Raw genomic sequence first — 21,840 nt, 5'->3', positions numbered from 1 at the left:
AAAAGCTTATTTCTCTCTAATTTTGGGCACATATTTGTTTACATCCCTGTTAGTGAGCATTTCTCCTTTGCCAAGTTAATCCATCCACAGGTGTGGCAAATCAAGAAGCTGGTTAAACAGCATGATCATTACACAGGTACACCTTGTGCTGGCGACAATAAAAGGCCACTCTAAAATGTGCAGTTTTGTCACACAACACAATGCTACAGATGTGTCAAGTTTTGAGGGAGCGTGCAATTGGCATGATGACTGCAGGAATGACCAACAGAGCTGTTGCCAGAGAATGTAATGTTAATTTCTCTACCATAAGCCGCCTTCATCGTTTTAGAAAATTTGGCAGTACACCCAACCGGCCTCACAACCGCAGACCACGTGTAACGAAGCCAACCCAGGACCTCCATATCCGTCTTCTTCACCTGCGTGATCGTCTGAGACCAGCCACCCGGACAGCTGATAAAACTGTGGGTTTGCTCAACCAAACAATCTCTGCACAAACTGTCAGAAACAGTCTCAGGGAAGCTCATCTGCGTGCTCGTCGTCCTCACCAATGTCTTGACCTGACTGCAGCTCGTCGCAACCGACTTCAGTGGGCAAATGCTCACCTTCGATGACCACTGGCACACTGGAGAAGTGTGCTCTTCATGGATTAATCCCGGTTTCAACTTTACCGGGCAGATGGCAGAGAGCGCAGCGTGTATGGCGTCGTGTGGGTGAGCGGTTTGCTGATGTCAACGTTGTGACCCATGGTGGCGGAGGGGTTATTGTATGAGAAGGCATAAGCTACGGACACGAACACAATTGCATTTGAATGCACATAGATACCGTGACGAGATCCTGAGGCCCATTGTCGTGCCATTCATCCGCCGCCATCACCTCATGCTTCAGCATGATAATGCACGGCATCTACCAATCGCTGCCCTTCTTTGCAAGGCATTGGAAAACCTTCCTGTTCTTTCAATCTGTGCTTGAAATGTACTACTCGATTGAGGGACCTTACAGATAATTGTATGTGTCAGGTACAGAGATGGGGTAGTCATTCAAAAATCACGTGAACCACTATTATTTAACACAGAATGAGTACATGCAACTTATTATGCGATTTGTTAAGCACATTTTTACTCCTGAACTTATTTTGGCTTGCCATAACAAAGGGGTTGAATACTTATTGACTCAAGACATTTTAGCTTTAACATTGTTTATAATATCTACATTTTGCTACAAATAAAATTCCACTTTGACATTATGGGTTATTTTGTGTAGATCTGTGACACCAAATCTCAATTTAATCCATTTTAAATTCAGGCTGTAACACAGAACATTTGGAAAAAGTAAAGGGGTGTGAATACTTTCTGAAGGCACTGTATGTACAGTATATACTGTATGTTTAGGTGTGTGTGTAGGCAGGTGCCTGGAGCAAAACTGGTGTCCAAGGATGAGGTGTAGGAGGTAGTGGAGGAGAGCTGCTCTGAAGCCCTGTGTCCACACAGCAACATTACGCTGAGCATACAGAGGTGCCCTGGGAGGATCCACCCTTATCTGTCATTCCTCTGACAGACCGGCCCCTCTGGCCCACAGTGAGGAGTGCTGCTGAAAATTAAACAACATGTCATCATATTAATAATACAGTAGACTCTACGTGGGGGCTAGGTGCTAGGCATCTCAAGTAGGATCCACAGTGGAGGCTTCATGTTAAGACAAACTGTGAAAAACACTGCAGAAACAACAACCCCCTTGGTTGTATTTGATTGTATGGCTTATTTATAAGAGACAAAGAGAATGCGGGAGTGGGGAGACAAAGCGGGAAACAAAGTGAATGCAAAATAGCTATGATAACTGAACATGAGTGATCAAGAATGACCTTCTCCTTGACAACAGTCTTATCTATGCTAACTACAGCAGCATAGTAGGCCTCTGGAACCAGATTGAATTAATGCATTGTGGGTGCGGAGATAGCAAAGGTTGGAATGAATGAGCATTTTCATCATCAAAAGCCATGATACACGTTAGCTCTCAACACAATCTCCAAATAATATGTAATTTATGAGCGTCAAATAATCCGATACGTAACCCACCAGAGGTATGATATACTGTATGAATGGGTATGTTTATCATTAAAGCCATGGTATTTGTTCACCCTAACATTATCTATGGTATCACATAGAGGCATGTGATATCATCAAGCTCACAGTATAATGCAATCAATGAAACTGCCAATGCGTGCCAAGGGGCTGAGATTTGTGTCAGTGAGTAGTCGCGCCTCGCCGGAGAAAGACAACGGTGATGGCGTTTGTTGTTTGCACAACAGCTGTGGATTTGTGAGTGTATTGAAATGACATTCTACCAGCAGACGCTAGGAGAGCAGAGAGGGGAAAGAGAGGAGTGGAGAGCCATGGTTCATAAAATGACACACTGTTACTTTCGTCTCTGGCATGGATTCTACCGGCCTGACCCTGATGGCTGCTATTTCTACTGATTTATGCTATCCCTCCTCCTATCCCTCCCTTTTATGCTCCTACTCCACCTCATTCTGTCTTTCCTCCTGTCATCCACCGCCTCCCCCTTCTCTCCTTGTCCTCTCTTCCTCCTCGTCCTCCTCCTCCTCCCCCTCCACCTCCTCCTCCTCCTCCCCCTCCTCTCCTCCCCCTCAGGGCCCAAGCAGGAGATGATCTATGACTTCTGGAGGATGGTGTGGCAAGAGAACTGCTTCAGTATTGTCATGATCACTAAACTGGTGGAGGTGGGCAGGGTAGGTTACTCTTTCTTTCTGTGCCTTTGCGGGCCAACTCTTTACATAAGACAATAGAAGAACTACCAGCGGAATAAACTAGCTTTGTATTATGAGTCTACAACCCAGTGGGAAAAACTGGTTGAAATGACAACCAGATTCCAATCATTAAGTCTTCCACCTTTTCTCTCTGGAAACCGGAAAGATAGATGATTGTCACGGGCCACTGTATTGTATTGATTTTGCTCTTGAATATTGGCTTAGCGTTAAGCCAGCTAAAGCTGTAACTGACTGTAGACCCTGATTAAAGTCCAAATGTTCTGTTTGTGTTCAGATGAAGTGCTGTAAGTACTGGCCCGAGGACAGTGAACTCTATGGAGACATCAAGATCACACTGCTGAAGACGGAAACCCTGGCCGAGTACACCGTCCGCACCTTTGCTATGGAGCGGGTGAGCGAATAGTCAAAGTCCTTCTATCTAACAAATAATAAATCATTTGGATCATTTAATAGTGTTTTCTTTACTCTATTTGTTCAGCCAGGTGGTTTATTGAGAACACAGCCTTTATAGAGGCATTGATATCTTAACAAATAATGAATCATTGGTCCTTGGAATTGTTCCAATGTTTAAATAGAGATGTCTTAATGAATGTCCTACTGTGCCAACTGTAGGTGTCTGTTTGCTGATAATGATATTCATTAGACCTTCTGTATTTTCCTTTCCAGAGGGGCTACCCAGCCAAACATGAGGTGTGTCAGTTCCACTTCACCTCCTGGCCAGAGCATGGTGTTCCCTATCACGCCACAGGCCTGCTGGCCTTCCTACGCCGGGTAAAGGCCTCCACACCCCCCGACGCTGGACCCGTGGTCGTCCACTGCAGGTAACAGACCATCTTACATCAAATCCTGTCTCTGAGTGATGCAGTGTTGCTCTTTATTTTATAGTTATCGTTTTGGGTGTAGCTTAGCCTACAGATGGTCTCTCGCTCCTGATCTTATACCCTCACCTCTTTGACCTTGTTGACCTCTAACCCCTGACGTCTCTCCTCTCTGTGTGTTAGTACGTGAGCGTGCAAGACAGGCTGTTACATCATGCTGGATATGACCTCTAACCTCCAACTCCTAACCCCTGACCTCTCTCCTCTATGTGTTAGTATGGGAGCAGGCAGAACAGGCTGCTACATCGTACTGGACGTCATGCTGGATATGGCAGAGTGTGAGGGAGTGGTGGACATCTACAACTGTGTCAAGACCCTCTGCTCCAGACGCATCAACATGATACAGACCGAGGTAAGAATATATTATATATATCAGGGATGCCCAACCCTTCTCCTGCAGGCTTTCCCTCCAACCCTAATCTAACACACGTATTATCTGATGACCATGATTCGTTTCAGGTATGTTAGCACAGGGTTGGAGCAAAAGCATGCATAAACAATATTTCCAGAGGAGGAGGGTTGACCTCCCCTTCTGTATATGGTATACTATATAGAGGACCTCGCACTTACATCTGATAACATTGATGTTGAATCTCTTTTCATAGAAATGTCCTCCTGTTCATTTTTTGGTGGTAAAAAAGTGGTAATTGGATGCATTCATCGGCCACCCGATTCTGACGTTGGTAATTTTATTGATATCCTTGCATCAACCTTGGACTTGATTAATAATGAAGATAAAATGTGTTTTCTATTGGGTGATTACAACATAAACGTATTTAAAAGTGAGAACCACTCACTGATATGACTTTTTGAATACTTTATACTCCAGCTATCTGTATCCCTTCATCTATAAGCCCACAAGAGTGACCAGTTCATCTGCCACCCTTATTGATAATATTTTTACAAATTCTTTGAATAATGTGGCTAGTACATGTAGGTATACTTTATACTGACATTTCTGACCATTTTTCAATTTTCCACTTGTCTTTGGGAGCTGGAAATGAACAGATGGGAATGATTAGTAGCATTAAGGGTAGAATATTTAACTAAGTAATTGTGAGCGCTTTAAGATGTTGATTGGTGATATTTCATTGGAAAATGTTTATAATCAGGCCGATGTGGAGACTGCTTATCAGACATTTTTACATCTTTCAATTCTGTATTTCACCACTGCTTTCTCTTAGTTAAAATAATGTAAGAGAGCAGCGGAAGGGTTCTGGAAACCTTGGTTTACAACCGGTCTAAACAAAATAATCAGTTTTAAAAAATAATGTTGTGTAAAAAAATTCTCGACCCTGAATTCTGCAAATTACTCACCTTCTTCGGATATCCCAAAATATATATTTTTCTAATATATTCCAAGAATCCTTAAATAATATGAAGTCAACTTTGAAAATCATCAATCAACTGTTGAATAATAAAAAGGTATCTGCAACTATCCCATCTCAATTTATTCTTGGAAATAAGACCTATAGTGATCCTGATGTTATTTCATGTGAATTTAATAACTTTTTTGTGAATGAGAATACTGATGGAAATTCCTTGGATTACATTAAGGGACATTTCCCTTCTCTGCTTCAGTTTGATCCTCCTGATGTAATGGAGGTGATGGAGGTAATTGGTAAATTAAAGATATCAGCAGCAGGTCTTGATGAGATTGGTGCCTCTGTTGAAATCAGTGTCTTCCTCGATTACTGAGCCTCTAATCAATGCAAACTGGTATTGTTCCTAAAGATTTGAAAATTGCCAAAGTTATCCCAGATCTTTTCTAAATTATCGCCCAATATCTGTACTACCATGTTTTTCAAAAATCCTAGAAAAATTGGTGTATAAAAGAATGTTGAAACATTTAAATCAACACTGTATTCTATATGAGTTGTTCGTAAAAACAACTCCACAGATATGGCTGTTTTGCAACTTGTGGAATAAGTCTTTACAGCCCTGAACAACAATGAATACGCTCTTGTATCTTTTTAGATTCATCCAAAGCGTTTGACACGGTTGATAATGAAATATTACTTTCTAAATTACATTATTACGTTTTTCATGATTATACATAATTGGCTAAATACAGTGGCTTGCGAAAGTATTCACCCCCTTAGCATTTGAACTATTTTGTTGCCTTACAACCTGGAATTAAATTGATTTTTTGGGGGGTTTGTATCATTTGATTTACACAACATGCCTACCACTTTGAAGATGGAAATTTTTTTTGTGTGTGAAAAAAAACAAGAAATAAGACAAAAAAACAGAAAACTTGAGCGTGCATAACTATTCACCCCCCCCAAAGTCAATACTTTGTAGAGGCACCTTTTGCAGCAATTACAGCTGCAAGTCTCTTGGGGTATGTCTCTATAAGCTTGGCACATCTAGCCACTGGGATTTTTTCCCATTCTTCAAGGCAAAGCTCCTCCAGCTCCTTCAAGTTGGATGGGTTCCGCTGGTGTACAGCGATCTTTAAGTCATACCACAGATTCTCAATTGGATTGACGTCTGGGATTTGACTAGGCCATTCCAAGACATTTAAATGTTTCCCCTTAAACCACTCAAGTGTTGCTTTAGCAGTATGCTTAGGGTCATTGTCCTGCTGGAAGGTGAACCTCCGTCCCAGTCTCAAATCTCTGGAAGACTGAAACAGGTATCCCTCAAGAATTTCCCTGTATTTAGCGCCATCCATCATTCCTTCAATTCTGACCAGTTTCCCAGTCCCTGCCGATGAAAAACATTACATTTACATTTACATTTTAGTCATTTAGCAGACGCTCTTATCCAGAGCGACTTACAGGAGCAATTAGGGTTAAGTGCCTTGCTCAAGGGCACATTTACGTCATTTAGCAGACGCTCTAGTCCAGAGCGACTCACAAATTGATGCATTCACCCTATAGCCAGTGGGATAACCACTTTACAATTTTTTTTTTTGGGGGGGGGGGGGGGTAGAAGGATTACTTTATCCTATCCCAGGTATTCCTTAAAGAGGTGGGGTTTCAAATGTCTCCGGAAGGTGGTGAGCGACTCCGCTGTGTGTGTGTGTGTGGGGGGGGGCAAAGTGTCTGCAGCAAAGTGATGAAATCTGTTGGTATCATCAGAAAGATTAGTTGTTTGGTTCATCAGGCTTGCTTCCTAACTCTATACTATAGCTTTATTTACCCATATATAATTTACTGTAAAATTGTCTGGGCCAGTACATATGCCTCCTATCTACACAAATGACTCATCATACAAAATACATTTGCAAGACTAGCCACCTCCTCTATTTACCTGGCTCCATCTGCACCTTTGTTTAAGAAACTCAATATCTTGTCTATTTACAACATTAATGTATGGCAATTCTGCACTTGTATCTACAAATACTCATACCTCCCAGACAGTTTACCTAAACCCTTCAATGGATTCTTCCAGGTTAATTCTGAAATCCATCTATATAACACAAGACACTGCGTTATCCTTCACCACCCACACTGCCGCACCTCAAATAGTCAATTCTGTATCAGATATAGAGGTACCATACTCTGGAATTCTTATTTGCCAAAACATCATCATTCATCAATAACTTCAAACGAAGACTGGGGGTCAGCCTAATGAACCAAACTACTCAGTAATCCTCTCCGTATAGCCTAACTCTCACACACTCACATGCACACATGCACACACACATTTAAACAAAACAAATATATATATATATATATATATATATATATATATATATATATATATATATATATATATATATATATATATATATATATATATATATATATATACACTACCGGTCAAAAGTTTTAGAACACCTACTCATTCAAAGGATTTTCTTTATTTTGACTATTTTCTTACATTGTAGAATAATAGTGATGACATCAAAACTATGAAATAACACATATGGAATCATGTAGTAACCAAAACAGTGTTAAACAAATCAAAATATATTTTATATTTGAGATTCTTCAAATAGCCACCCTTTGCATTGATGACAGCTTTGCACACTCTTGGCATTCTCTCAACCAGCTTCACCTGGAATGCTTTTCCAACAGTCTTGAAGGAGTTCCTACATATGCTGAGCACTTGTTGGCTGCTTTTCCTTCACTCTGCCGTCCGACTCATCCCAAACCATCTCAATTGGGTTTGAGGTCGGGGGATTGTGGAGGCCAGGTCATCTGATGCAGCACTCCATCACGCTCCTTGTTGGTAAAATAGCACTTACACAGCCTGGAGGTGTGTTGGGTAATTGTCCTGTTGAAAAACAAATGATAGACCCACTAAGCCCAAACCAGATGGGATGGCGTATCGCTGTAGAATGCTGTGGTAGCCATGCTGGTTAAGTGTGCCTTGAATTCTAAATAAATCACAGACAGTGTCACCAGCAAAGGACCCCCACCCCATAACACCAACTCCTCCATGCTTTACGGTGGGAAATACACATGCGGAGATCATCCGTTCACCCACGTCTCACAAAGACACGGCGGTTGGAACCAAAAATCTCCAATTTGGACTCCAGACCAAAGGACAAATTTCCACTGGTCTAATGTCCATTGCTCGTGTTTCTTGGCCCAAGCAAGTCTCTTCTTCTTATTAGTGTCCTTTAGTAGTGGTTTCTTTGCAGCAATTCGACCATGAAGGCCTGATTCACACAGTCTCCTCTGAATAGTTGATGTTGAGATGTGTCTGTGACTTGAACTCTGTGAAGCTTTTATTTGGGCTGCAATTTCTGAGGCTGGTAACTCTAATGAACTTATCCTCTGCAGCAGAGGTAACTTGTTGGTCTTCCATTCCTGTGGCGGTCCTCATGAGAGCCAGTTTCATCATAGTGCTTGATGGTTTTTGCGACTGCACTTAAAGAAACTTTAAAAGTTCTTGAAATGTTCCGTATTGACTGACCTTCATGTCTTAAAGTAATGATGGACTGTTGTTTCTCTTTGCTTATTTGAGCTGTTCTTCCCATAATATGGACTTGGTCTTTTACCAAATAGGGCTATCTTCTGTATACCACCCTACCTTGTCACAACACAACTGATTGGCTCAAACGCATTAAGAAGGAAATAAATTCCACAAATTAACTTTTAAGAAGGCACACCTGTTAATAGAAATGGATTCCAGGTGACTACATCATGAAGCTGGTTGAGAGAATGCCAAGAGTGTGCAAAGCTGTCAAAGCTGTCAAGGCAAAGGGTGGCTATTTGAAGAATCTCAAATATAAAATATATTTTGATTTGTTTAACACTTTTTTGGTTACTACATGATTCCATATGTGTTATTTCATAGTTTTGATGTCTTCACTATTATTATACAATGTAGAAAATAGTACAAAATAAAGAAAAACCCTGGAATGAGTAGGTGTGTCCAAACTTTTGACTGGTACTGTATATCAATTCATTTATACATTTATAATTAGGAGGTTTTGTTATCTGTTTTAACAAACCTTTTTATTTTTACTTATTTATTGTATATTGTTTTTTTGTGTTATGGTTTTCATATAAGCCCTTGGGCTTCCAACCACACCTGCACACCGTGTAATTTTTATGTTTTTATTTGTTTTTATCTGTATTGTTGTCTCACTTGTTTTTTCTTTGGTGGCTCTTTTGATGTATGTTCTAACACCCTCTCCTTTCCCAGTTTTTAGACTGTTAAAGGTTTGCAAAACAACATTTGTGTGTGGGCATAGTGATGTGAAGAAAGTTGACAATTAGTCGACATTAACAACAGTAATCAGATCCCAATGTTACACTCCCCCCCCCAAACCGCTAGCAATTATGGTTCTATAATCAAAACCAGATAATAGGCGTTTCTTGTTAGTTTCTCAATCTCACTGTCTTGTCCCTCCCTCCCTCCCTCCCGTCCATCCTTCCTCCTTCCTACCTACCTTCCTTCCCCAACCCCCCCACCTCCCTCCCTCCCCCCTACCTCCCTCTCTCAGGAGCAGTATGTGTTCATCCATGATGCCATCCTGGAGGCCTGCCTGTGTGGAGAGACAGCTATACCAGTTATTGAGTTTGCTCTGACCTATAAGGAGATGCTGAGGGTTGACTCACAGAGCAACACCTCCCAGCTACGAGAGGAGTTCCAGGTAATACTAGTAGGATGTTTTGTAAACATTGTTTTAGCAACCAGAAACTATCTGACAACTTGAATTTGACTTCTTTCCCAATACGTCTTGATGTCCTCGATATGGTTTGTAAAGAAAATGGTTGGAGATTATGTTTATTCTAACAGTGGAATTCATTTCACATAATAATTATGTTATTCTCTTACTAGTATTAATGGTGCAAACTTAGATCCACTAACTCTCACCAAACCACTAGTCATGGCACAGTACAGTACCATGCCCTTAGCTGTATTCATGGTCTATTGCAGCAGTCTGAGGTCGTAAATTGCATTTTTCTGTATATTACAGTAATTCCTATTTCTCTATGAGATGATCTTAGTTAATCTGGCTAGATGGATCTTCCTCCTCTTCCATTTTATTGACACAAATCATTAGTGACCTTTACCATGCATAATTACAGCTACTTATCTTTTTCAGACCAGGCTAATAAATACATTCATGACAGTTATTATAGTTCAATGAAATACCCTCACTGAAATCAGATATTTAGGATGCATCCCAAATGGCACCCTATTCCCTGTACAATGCACTATGTTTGACCAGTCCTATGGTCCCTGGTCAAAAGTAGTACATTAAATAGGGAATAGGGTGCCATTTGATTACCGATTTATCATTTCAACACATACTGTATCTCCAAGATGTAATCCTGATGCAATGTAAATTAGTAATAATTATAATGCACCATTCATACTGTCAAACTTAATAGGGAGTTATTATTCAACACAATACACAGCAAGTTAAATAATCAGTTTAATTTCCCCTCCAATTTCAATTCCCAAAGCCTCATAATGTGCTTATTTATAATGCATGTGGTTTGTGATTAAATGTTTTTATCCTTTAAGCCCCTTCATAGTTTTTTGACTGATGCTAAATGCATTTCAAAGTTTCAGCCAGATGATGATTAGACAGTTGTCTGTCTCTCTCTCTCTCTCTCTCTCTCTCTGCCTCTCTCTCGCTCCGTCTGTCTCTCTGTCTCTCTCTGTCTCACTGCACTCCTCTCAATTTGTCTCTTCCATCTCTCCCAAATGTCTCTCACATTCCCACATCTCCTCTTCTCCATCATCCTCTTCTACCTTGTCTGTGCCCCTTCATCTCACCCTCTCTCTCCTTCTTTATCTCTCTCCATCCCTTCCTCCCTCTCTCCAGACGTTGAACTCTGTGACCCCTCACCTGGACGTAGAGGAGTGCAGTGTGTCCCTGTTGCCTAGGAACCGCGAGAAGAACCGTAGCATGGACGTCCTGCCTCCCGACCGTGCCCTGGCCTTCCTGGTTACCACTGAGGGCATTGCCGAGGGGAACAACTACATCAACGCCGCTCTCACCGACAGCTTCCACCGGCCCGCCGCCTTCGTGGTCACGCCACACCCGTTACCGGGAACCACGGCAGACTTCTGGAGGCTGGTCTATGACTATGGATGTACCTCAGTGGTGATGCTCAACCAGATCAACCAGTCCAACTCTGCCTGGGTGAGAAGAGGGGAGGTGAGGGGCAGAGCATTGAGGAAGGAAGTGGGGAGTGAATTGATGAACTGACTGACTGACTTACTGACTGAGGAAGCCCTGTGGCTATTAGGTACCGGTCAAATCTCTCATCCTCATACGCGATTGGTCAAAGCTGTACTCTGACCAATCCCATGTCATAGCTATCTTAAGCTGAATGCACTAACTGTAAGTTGCTCTTGATGGGAACGTCCGCTAAATGACAAAAATGTAAATAGCAAGCTGATTTATAGCCTTTGTGTAGATTAATTAATAAGATGATACATTTTTTGCCTGCTTGTCAGGGCATTACCACATCCTTATCATTCTGTTTTCACCCCGTCTCTCCCTCATCTAGCACGTCACCCGTGTGCTTGCTCATGTGTGGGTTTGTCTGTGGCCTTCTTATCTTTCACCTGTCACTGTGTCATGGTGCTGGGTTGGCTAACGTTTACTCCATTGCTCTCATTTAGAACTGGCTGTCTCTCTCGTCTACTCTCGCTCTTTCTCCTCAACTCTCTCTCCTTCCTCGACCCTTTCTCTCCACTCACTCTCTTTCTTTCTCCTTACTTTTCTCTCCATCTCTTCTCTTGTTCATCCTCCATGTATCGTCTCTGTCCTGCTATCCTTCTCTGCCATGTCTTAATTGCTCTCTTTTTCCCCTCTCTCTCTCTCGCTCTCTCTCCTCCTTTCCCTCATCTCTCCTCTCTCTCTCTTCTTTCTTTCTTTCTTTCCCATCCCCCTCTCCCTCCTTCCCTTTCTCTCTCTACCTGTAGATTAACAGTGTACCCCAGTCGTCTGTGCTACCTGTCTCTGTGTATAAATATTTATCTCTCCCTTTGCCCCCGTCACCTCGTTAATACCTCTCTGTCAATGTGACAGGACATTATCGCTACCTTGTTCCTCCCCTGGGCCTCCTGCTCCCTCCCTCTATCCCTCCCTCTCTCCCTCCCTCCCTTTCTGCTCCCCTCTCTGTCCCCCACGCTGTCACAGCTAACACTGTCAGCAATTCAACACTACACTCCCCAGTGTCTCCATCCCTCCGTTCCTCCCTTCGGTTGTCGAGAGTCTTTGAAGCAGCTGCGACCTGTATTGACTAAATACTTTGGCCCGGTCTGTGTGCTCTGTGCACCAATCCCTGATTGACTCCATGTGTATCTCTCCCAGTTGCTGCTGAGGTTTTCCCCCCTGACCACACTGCATTAATTTATAATGGGCTAATGGTAATGATTTAGAGTGATTAATTATTCAAAAGATGTGAAATGCTATAAAACTGTGTGTGTGTGTGCGTGCGTGCGTGCGGTGTTATGGGATTGATTGTACTCAGTGATGACGGTGTTTTCTGCTCATGCAATTAACATTGCTGCTATTGGTTGGATAATTGTGGATCTGCCTAAATGTCTGTCCTGTCGATCCTCAGGTGTCTTGTTATTGACTTCTGCCATCCTGCTCTGTGACATAATGATTTGATTTCACTCCTCCGCCTCCATAGTCCGCTAATCACCGGTTATCTTCCTTCTTTCTCTTTCTCTTCCTATTTTTTTTTCTCTCTCTCTCGCTCTCTCCCTCTCTCTCTCTCTCTCTCTCTCTCTCTCTCTCTCTCTCTCTCTCTCTCTCTCTCTCTCTCTCTCTCTCTCTCTCTCTCTCTCGCTCTCTCACTCACTCAGCCGTGTCTACAGTACTGGCCAGAGCCTGGGCTGCAGCAGTTTGGACCAATGACAGTGGAGCTCCTGTCCATAATGGCTGATGATGACGTCATAATTCGTCTGTTCCGGGTTCAGAACATCATGCGGGTAGGTCGTGGTCAATGACAGACCGGCTGTCAAAGTCCCTTTTTTTGCTCTTATAAGTTAAGGGACTACAGTTGAAAATTAACCGGCTGACACAGCCAGTCTGACAGTTTAGTCATATCTCTTTAATTTGGTGATGTTCTTTAAAACATATTTATCCGTTGTCTCTTCATGCGTATTTAGTAGAGAGCCTAATGGCCCCTTTTATCTTTTCGTAGTCTGTCTACTGAACATGGGAGATGAGGCATGCATTAGTCACTGTACACTTTAGAATGATTGTCAATTACCTAAAATGTATTTTTGACAGTGTAACGATGAAATTATCAAATTATCAGCCTTTTCAATGCCTGTGAAATCATTGTAGGTGCGTTGTGGTCTTTTCTTTTGGAGTGTGTGTGTGTGTGTTTGCGTGCGTGTGTAAGTGTGTATGCGTGTGTGTGTCTATGTCTGTGTGTGCTGTATTACCATAGCTGTGTGCCTCTCTCCTAGCCGTTGACTGCGTGTTGTCTTCGTGATTGTAACTAGCTTAGTCTCCCAGCGTTGATCAGACAGGCACTTCCCAACACCCCTAGCAAAACAACCCCTCCTGTCACCTAGCCTCCCTGCCTCTGTTTCCCTACCTCTCCCTCCTCACCCCCTGTCAGCTAGCCTCCCTGCTCTGTCTCCCTACCTCCCCCTTCTCACCCCCTGTCAGGTATAGTGTCCCTAATCCCTCTCCTTGCCTACACTTAGAGCATCCCCTCCTCCCCCTGCCTCACCCTCATGTCATCCCGCTGTCACCTCCGTCAGAGCCCTGTCCCGCCCTGTCCCCCCAGGAGGGGGAGGCCCTGTCACCCCCCAGGAGGGGGAGGCAGCTGTCAAACGATCCCCACTGCCTTTTCACAGGATCCCACTGATCCTACCAATCAGAGCTGTCCAGCAACAGGAACAGGGAGGGAGGATGATGCACAATTTCCCAGCAAGGTATTCTATATCATGGTATAAAGGGCGGCAGGTAGCCTAGCGGTTAGGGCATTGGACCAGTAACCGAAAGGTTGCTAGTTCGAATTCCCGAGCAGACCAGGTGACGTGCACTTAACCCGAATTGCTCCAGGGTTGCTGTTGATAGTGACTGACCCTGGCCGTGACCCCACTCTCCGAAGGGTTCTCAGAGGGAGTTGGGATATGCAAAAAAACATATTTCCAATTCAGAAATGCGTATTAATTTAGGACAAGTCAATTACCGTAATTTTCGGACTATAAGCCGCGCCTTTTTTCCCATTTTTCGACCCTGCGGCTTATATAACGGTGCGGCTAATCTATGGATTTTTACAGCTAACGGCCACTAGAAGACCTCCTAAATCTATGGATTTTACAGGTTACAGTCCACCAACTTTAACTCTATGGGCTCTATGACCGGTCCGCGCCCCCCACCTTTAAGCGGTGGGCTCCAGCAGGAAAAGCTGGAAGCCTGAAAAGAGTGAGACAGGTAGCGCGCAAAAGTAAAAGTGGAACCGAGAGTGGTACGAGAGACAGAACGAGAGACAGAACGAGAGCAAGACAGACAGACATTACGAGAGCGAGACAGTTTGTCTCTTTCCCGACAATCCCCTCTGTGCACGAACCCTTACATATGGTAATTAAACATTAAAACACCTGCGGCTTATAGTCCAGTGCGGCTTATATATGTACACATCATTCAATATCATTCAATTTAGCTGCTGCGGCTTATACTCCGGTGCGCCTTATAGTGCGGAAAATACAGTACTTTATATAAGAATGGAGAAAGCCATCGATCACGTGACACCATGTATTCCTATGTGAATACTCAATAGTGCATTGAAGTCAAATTAAGTCAGTTAAGATGGCGTCCCATGGAGACATAACATGCGCAGTTTGAGCTACTCCAGGAAGTGACGTTGCAGGCTAGCTCAGTGCTGCCCCCTGTCATTGAGTAACTCAAGTTTGAAAGCCAACCGGGGTACTGAAGGCTGCCATTAGCAACTCAACTATCCTTATACCTTCTTCTGTGTGCGATTTTAAAATAATCAGTTCAAGGAAATACATCAGGTGTATTAGAAGTAATTATTGGTACAGTGATTGTATTCAAAACATGTTTTTATTTACACAAAGCTTGACCACGAAGATTGCCATTTTTCCATTCACTATAATGGGAGTACCACGGTCTGCCTTGAAATAACGTGGCTTCAATGAGAGGGGGCAGTCGTTCTCCCCTGGGACAAATATAAGCACCCACCAAATTATTATTATTATTATTATTATTATTATTATTATTATTATTATAAGCACTAGACCACTACACTACTATACCAGAGACTGGAGTGATAGGAGCCAAGAGAGATGGTGGCAGGTCTTTGCCATTTCTACCAGTGTCCTTCTGGGTTAGAGTTGTCCACTCTAGGATGCCATACATGTCTGAAAGGTGTGGATCGTGTGCTGTGATGTGTTGTGTGTGTTCCCATCGAGTGCTTGACAAGTCTGTTATTTGGGATCTAACACAATATTATCGTTGTCCTCTCTTTCCTTTCTGTCCTTGCTCCCCCCCCCAGCTCCAGGAAGGTCAGCTGGTGGTTCGTCATTTCCAGTTCCTGCGCTGGTCTCCATACCGTGACGTCCCAGACTCTAAGAAGGCTTTCCTCAGCCTCCTGGCCCAGGTCCACAACTGGCAGAGAGAGTGTGGAGAGGGACGTACCATCGTCCACTGTCTGTGAGTTTACCACTGTCCACCATTTCACTCATAAAATCTTTATCATTCCCAAGGGAAGTTTGGTTTGCAGATAGGATACACAGAAACGATTCAAACAACCTGTGCACTGCAATTGATTTCAGCGAGCGTGATCTACACAAACGTTGAGGAAATTGGTTTAAGAAGTTTACTGCTGTGCGCTAGTCTGAATAATTCTCGGGCCATACTGACACTATACAAAAAAATAAAATCACACTAAAGGTGTCATTGGCTCTTGTTGACTCCTGTTGTGAACATACTGTACAGAAAGCAGGTGGCAGCCATCGATTTTCAAAACAGAGTTCACAAGACACAGAACTCTGTGACCTTGCAAATAGATTCATCAAAAGAACATGACTCCCTGCAAAAAGATTAATGCAACCATACCAAAAGAGTCCAAGCAGACAAAACTGAAAACTCAAAATTAGAAGTACAACTATCCAAAGGTGCAGAATTATGGCCAATTACTCTACTTTTATGCATATTTCACCAAACAATTTCATACATATCAAATCCAATATTATTCCTGATAAAACATTTAATTAAAATAAGCACATTGTACAATTCCATGTATTGAATACTAAGGCTGGTTTGAACATTGTTTTGTAGACTTTCCATTGGTGCACAGAAACACTATCCACAATAGAAATAAGGAAAGGTGAATACAATGGAGGAACGCAGCTGATATGAATGTACTGTATAGGCCTCAATCCACAGCAGAGCAAAGCTTTATAATGGAAGGTCACAATGTCGAAGATGATGACTAAGGAGCAGTGTTGGAGGTAAGGCATTACAAAGTAACGTGTTACAGTAATAATATTACTTTTTGCGGTAACGAGTAATATAACAGAGTTACTGTTCCAATTTGCATAATACTATTACAATTACTGATCAAATAAATAAATTGTTACTTTTATTTGTGATCATTATTCCCTCTGTTGGCGCAATATAAAAAAGTAGGAGAAAATTGTACGAATATAACTGTAAAATGTGAACTATGCCCAGGCGAGAAACACCTCTCCACTGCTAGAAACATGACTTCCAATCTCTTGAAGCACCTGCAAAGGCAACACGCCAACACAAAACTTTTAGCGAAAGACCCCCGAGACCTGACCACGGCTGCTGAAGATGACTGTAGGCCTACCTCATTCAAACAATCAAGGCTTGATTTGAATCGTTCAGGAGGACCAGGGAGAGCTGAACAAGCTTGTAGCTCGGTATGTATTCGAGGAAATGATGCCCTTATCCTCGGTAGAATCCCCCTATTTCATCCTCCAGCATGACCGGTTTGGCGGTGGGTCAGTCATGGTGTGGGGTGGCATTTCTTTGGGGGGCCGCACAGCCCTCCATGTGCTCGCCAGAGGTAGCCTGACTGCCATTAGGTACCGAGATGAGATCCTCAGACCCCTTGTGAGACCATACGCTGGTGCGGTTGGCCCTGGGTTCCTCCTAATGCAAGACATTGCTAGACCTCATGTGGCTGGAGTGTGTCAGCAGTTCCTGCAAGAGGAAGGCATTGATGCTATGGACTGGCCCGCCCGTTCCCCAGACCTGAATCCAATTGAGCACATCTGGGACATCATGTCTCGCTCCATCCACCAACGCCACATTGCACCACAGACTGTCCAGGAGTTGGCGGATGCTTTAGTCCAGGTCTGGGAGGAGATCCCTCAGGAGACCATCCGCCACCTCATCAGGAGCATGCCCAGGTATTGTAGGGAGGTCATACAGGCATGTGGAGGCCACACACACTACTTTTGACTTGTTTTAAGGACATTACATCAAAGTTGGATCAGCCTGTACTGTGGTTTTCCACTTTAATTTTGAGGGTGAATCCAAATCCAGACCTCCATGGGTTGATACATTTGATTTCCGTTGATAATTTTTGTGTGATTTTGTTGTCAGCACATTCAACTATGTAAAGAAAAAAGTATTTAATAAGATTATTTCATTCATTCAGATCTAGGATGTGTTATTTTAGTGTTCCCTTTATTTTTTTGAGCAGTGTATATTTGATCATTGCTGTTCTGCTACAGTATAGATACATTTCAACACAGGTCCAAAAATTGCTTGTGCGCGATTGAGAAAAACTGTAATCTGAGGTCACACCTTGCTTCAGTAGATTGTGTTATTGTGTTGGTTCCGGTCCCACTTGGTAGTTTAACAACTATCAAAATCACATGTTTTTGAACCATTACTTTTTACTCTTTAAAGCACTGAGCCTGCCTGTGTGTAGTGTTAAATGTGGCAGGATAAAACGTAAACCCCCAAGTGTTCACTACTACACTCCTCAGTTTTCATAATTACTATAAAAGGGATCCGCTCTAGGCTGTAGTTCCCCAGCCTCTCCTACACTTCAGCTACGCTACATATCTCTATCCAGCCTGGATTGGTCTCTGGGGTCGACATGCTAAAGCTGCGTCCCAAATGGCACCCTATGCCCTATATAGTGCACTATTTTTGTCCAGAGCCATATGGGCCCTGGTTAAAAGTAGTGCACTACCATAGGGAATAGGGTGCCATTTGAGACGCACCCCTGTATTAGATTTCCTTCCTCGTTTCTGGATTTAATGAGAACCATTCCTCCGATGCTAGTCTTCAAAGTTCTCCCCGTTGCTGTTTTTCTGACAGCCTCCTTGATCTGAGTCTCAGACTGAGCTGTGACATTTCACTTTATGGCTCCAGCCTCCGTCTCTGCCCTGCATCCTAGAGACGTGACTCACATTGATGTCTGTGTCTGACTGTCTCTCTGTTTGTGTCAATGTCTGTGTTTGTTTCTCTATCTCTCTATGGGCATGTGTCTGTGTGTCTGTCTGTGCTGGTTTTTGCGCCATATACCCAGGTTTCGCAATCTGAGTTATTCGGACACATTTCGCAACACAGGCTCCTCTCTCAGTGGTCACAAAGTGTATACATAATGACTCATAAGCACTGACCCACGTGTCTTGTGTTTCTCCCTGTGTGTGTAACAGTAACGGTGGTGGTAGGAGCGGTACGTTCTGCGCTTGTACCATGCTGCTAGAGATGATCCGTCATCACAGCGTGGTGGATGTCTTCTACGCTGCCAAGACGCTACGCAACTCCAAACCCAACATGGTGGAGACCATGGTAAGTAATAACCTTGATTTAACCAGGAAATACCCTTTTTAGAACCTCTTTTGGTCGGGAGACCTAATACGGTGCACAGGAGAATGCATGTCTTAAGGCTCAAAGTCAAACTTGCAGTGGTTTACAGTATTTACATGCTCAAATACAGATCGCTGATTGATTGAATTCAAGCTTTGATCTATAGCAAAGTGTCCATGTAGAGAAATGTTCACACCTGTGTTGTGTTTGATTTCAGGAGCAGTACCGGTTCTGCTATGACCTGGCCTTGGAGTACCTGGACGCCTTGGACTGCCTGAGTGAGATAGAAGTGAGATAACGCTGATCCCAGATCAGCTCAGGCCCAGGGGAGATGGAGTGGATCTCAGACTGGGTCCACATCACCTGGGCCTCCCAGCCTGGTCCTAGCCTGAGTTTACAGCCTGAGCCTGAGTCTGGGTCCACACTGCTCTGCTTCTCTCTCTACACTTCTACATCTAGCACTGTATTTTCAGACCTGCTCAACCCTGGTTCCGGCCTGGTCCACACCACTCTGTCTTGGGTCTCCCCTTGGGTCTACAGCCTGGGTCTAGCTTGGTTCCTGCTCTGCTCCGCTTCACTCTCTTCTCTTCCCCCAGGTCTGGGGGATTCAGTGTATTTGCTGCCATAACGGACCTGGACAAAAGAAAACAATGAGAGCGAAAGAGAGGGAGACGGAGAGAGATGATGGGACATGCTCCTACCTTCTACCTGTTATATACTGTACTATTGTCCTTTCCCCTGCATTCGTATCCCTCTGTAAGTTACTCTTTGTTCTGTGCAACATAATATCTGCCAAACCCAAGGAAGAGGACAAGGAAATGGGAAGGATCATCCTCTTCTCATTGGACGTTTTTCTGGTCACCTGACCACTGGTGGTATACTCAAAGGTCTCTGCAACTTCCTGCCTTATTTTACTATGTCAATGACAACAACAAAAAATACAAAGTAGAAGCTGAAGTTTAACAACAAGACAATGACATCACATAACTGCAGCAGATAAAATGTAAACTATTGGGTGATCTTGTGTGTTTGTTTTGTAATACGTGCAATGATCTTGTCAATTATGCAATGATCTACTGTTGGTGAACATCCGATGTTGTTACTGTACAATGGTGTTTTCTCTGGTAAGGCTGGAATGGCTATTTTTCCATCGGCAGAGAATACGTTTACAAAGAGAATGGCACTGAAGTTCTGTTGGGTGCATCGATCCTATGGTCATACTGTAGAGAAAGGACCTATCTTGTTTATTATTTATTGTTTGTGTAAATAGAAATGTTTTCCAGATGTTTCTCGATGTTTGTCGTATTAACTCTGTGCCAATCCATTATCTTTGTGTTTATGAACAACATGGTCTAATTAGAATATGTCAAAATAGTGACGTTTAACATTTGTAGTTATATGCCACCCAGTTTGACATATTACTTTTATGTCACGTCTGGTGACATATTACTTTTATGTCACTTCTGGTGATATATTACTCCATATTTGTAATGAGATATGTCTATAAATGACATTGGAGTTATACAGTACTGTATGTCACCCAATTTGACATATTACTTATATGTAATTTCTGGTGACATATTGCTTTATATTTGTAATGAGTTATGTCTGCTATAAATAGGGACACTTGAGCACCTGCATGCCAGTCAGCCGTTAGTGTTTCCATTGCAGTTTGTGACCCAGTCTGCTTCAGGGGGACCGTCCCCACTGCTACCAGAGACTGGGGTTGCAAAATTCCCATAGCTTTCCCAAAATTCCCAGGTTTTCCTGAAATCCCAGTTGGTGTATTCCCTGAATCAGGAACCGAAAAACAAAGAGTGAATCCTCTAGCTGGGAAACCTGTAACTGGGAATCTTACAACTGGGATTTCAGGAAAGCCTGGAAAGTTTGGGGAAGTTACCCAATTTTGCAACCCTACGCGAGAACCCCTATGTTCAGAGAGAGCAATGTAAAAAAATAACATGATGTGTCTCTAGTTGTGGGAACAAAGGTGATCAGTTTGCCGAAACAATTTGCTTTTTAAATTTGTATTTATTCATTCAATGTGTTTTATTTTCTAAATAGTGTATAAATGAAAATAAATAAAATATTACGCTGTTGCTTATATCATATGATTCATGCATTTGTAGGCAAAACATTTTTTTTTGCGACACTTGGAATGGCAAAATCTAAGCAATGCATTTAGTTAGTTATTATGTGATTTTAGTCACACCATTTCATGCACTTCAATTAGCTTTGGCTATCACTTTCTTGCAGGAAGCATCTTATAAGTAAATATGAGAGTGAATGTGATGATAGTTGACACACACACACACACAACCCCTACACACTATTACAATTTGCTTGTTAACCAAGAACCCCAGTATTTTCTGTTGACCTGTAGTTTAATTTATCCTTATCATTTAATGAAGTGTAGCGTTAATGGTCTGCTGTTATCATATAACCAGACTGACTGACTGGCTGGTTCTGCTACAGAGCCCTAATTGAAGAAGCCTGATGAATCTATCGATCCAGTCTACACACCATCCCACCCCAGATAGAGAGACAAGGCAGAGAGTTACAGATAGCCCACCTCACCTCACCAACTCATTCATCATAGAGAGGTCCAACAAGAACATAAGGTTCATAAGCCTTGACCTTTGAACCTCTCACCCTCTACCATCAGTCTGTTTATCGATCTCTGCCTTACACTCTCTCTCTCTATCTCTCTCTCTCCCCTCTCTCTCTCTCTCTCTCTCTCTCTCTCTCTCTCTCTCTCTCTCTCTCTCTCTCTCTCTCTCTCTCTCTCTCTCTCTCTCTCTCTCTCTCTCTCTCTCTGCTAGTGTACTCTTTGCTGTTCTTGGTTCTTACTCCGTGTGTTGCAGACGTTTTGCGTTTCTTCTGAGACTACCTAGTACTAACAGAGCAGTCCTTCTGGACCACCAGGGATGCTAATGTTGGACTAGATGAAATCACAGAAA

General features: G+C 42.9%; 1 protein-coding gene across 12 annotated transcripts in view; it reads left to right on the top strand.

Moving 5' to 3' along the window:
• Positions 1 to 20,986, top strand: part of LOC121571935 (receptor-type tyrosine-protein phosphatase U-like) — a 234,528-nt gene extending 213,542 nt beyond the window's left edge. For 5 of the 12 annotated variants that reach the window (XM_045221993.1, XM_045221997.1, XM_045221996.1 and 2 more), the window contains 11 exons: positions 2,649 to 2,746; positions 3,060 to 3,176; positions 3,452 to 3,606; positions 3,880 to 4,015; positions 9,572 to 9,721; positions 10,907 to 11,242; positions 12,907 to 13,032; positions 13,915 to 13,992; positions 15,579 to 15,736; positions 18,727 to 18,862; positions 19,098 to 20,986. In XM_045221993.1, the coding sequence (XP_045077928.1) occupies positions 2,649 to 2,746; positions 3,060 to 3,176; positions 3,452 to 3,606; positions 3,880 to 4,015; positions 9,572 to 9,721; positions 10,907 to 11,242; positions 12,907 to 13,032; positions 13,915 to 13,992; positions 15,579 to 15,736; positions 18,727 to 18,862; positions 19,098 to 19,178 (1,571 nt within the window). In that variant the 3' untranslated portion in view covers positions 19,179 to 20,986. The remainder of the gene's footprint in view (positions 1 to 2,648; positions 2,747 to 3,059; positions 3,177 to 3,451; positions 3,607 to 3,879; positions 4,016 to 9,571; positions 9,722 to 10,906; positions 11,243 to 12,906; positions 13,033 to 13,914; positions 13,993 to 15,578; positions 15,737 to 18,726; positions 18,863 to 19,097) is intronic. The other 7 variants (XM_045222000.1, XM_045221999.1, XM_045221998.1 and 4 more) reach the window with 3 other exon arrangements.
• The last annotated feature ends 854 nt before the right edge of the window (positions 20,987 to 21,840 follow it).

Source organism: Coregonus clupeaformis, chromosome 8 (genome assembly GCF_020615455.1).
Source record: "Coregonus clupeaformis isolate EN_2021a chromosome 8, ASM2061545v1, whole genome shotgun sequence".
Lineage (NCBI taxonomy): Eukaryota > Metazoa > Chordata > Actinopteri > Salmoniformes > Salmonidae > Coregonus > Coregonus clupeaformis.
This window is presented reverse-complemented; position numbering and strand designations above follow the sequence as displayed.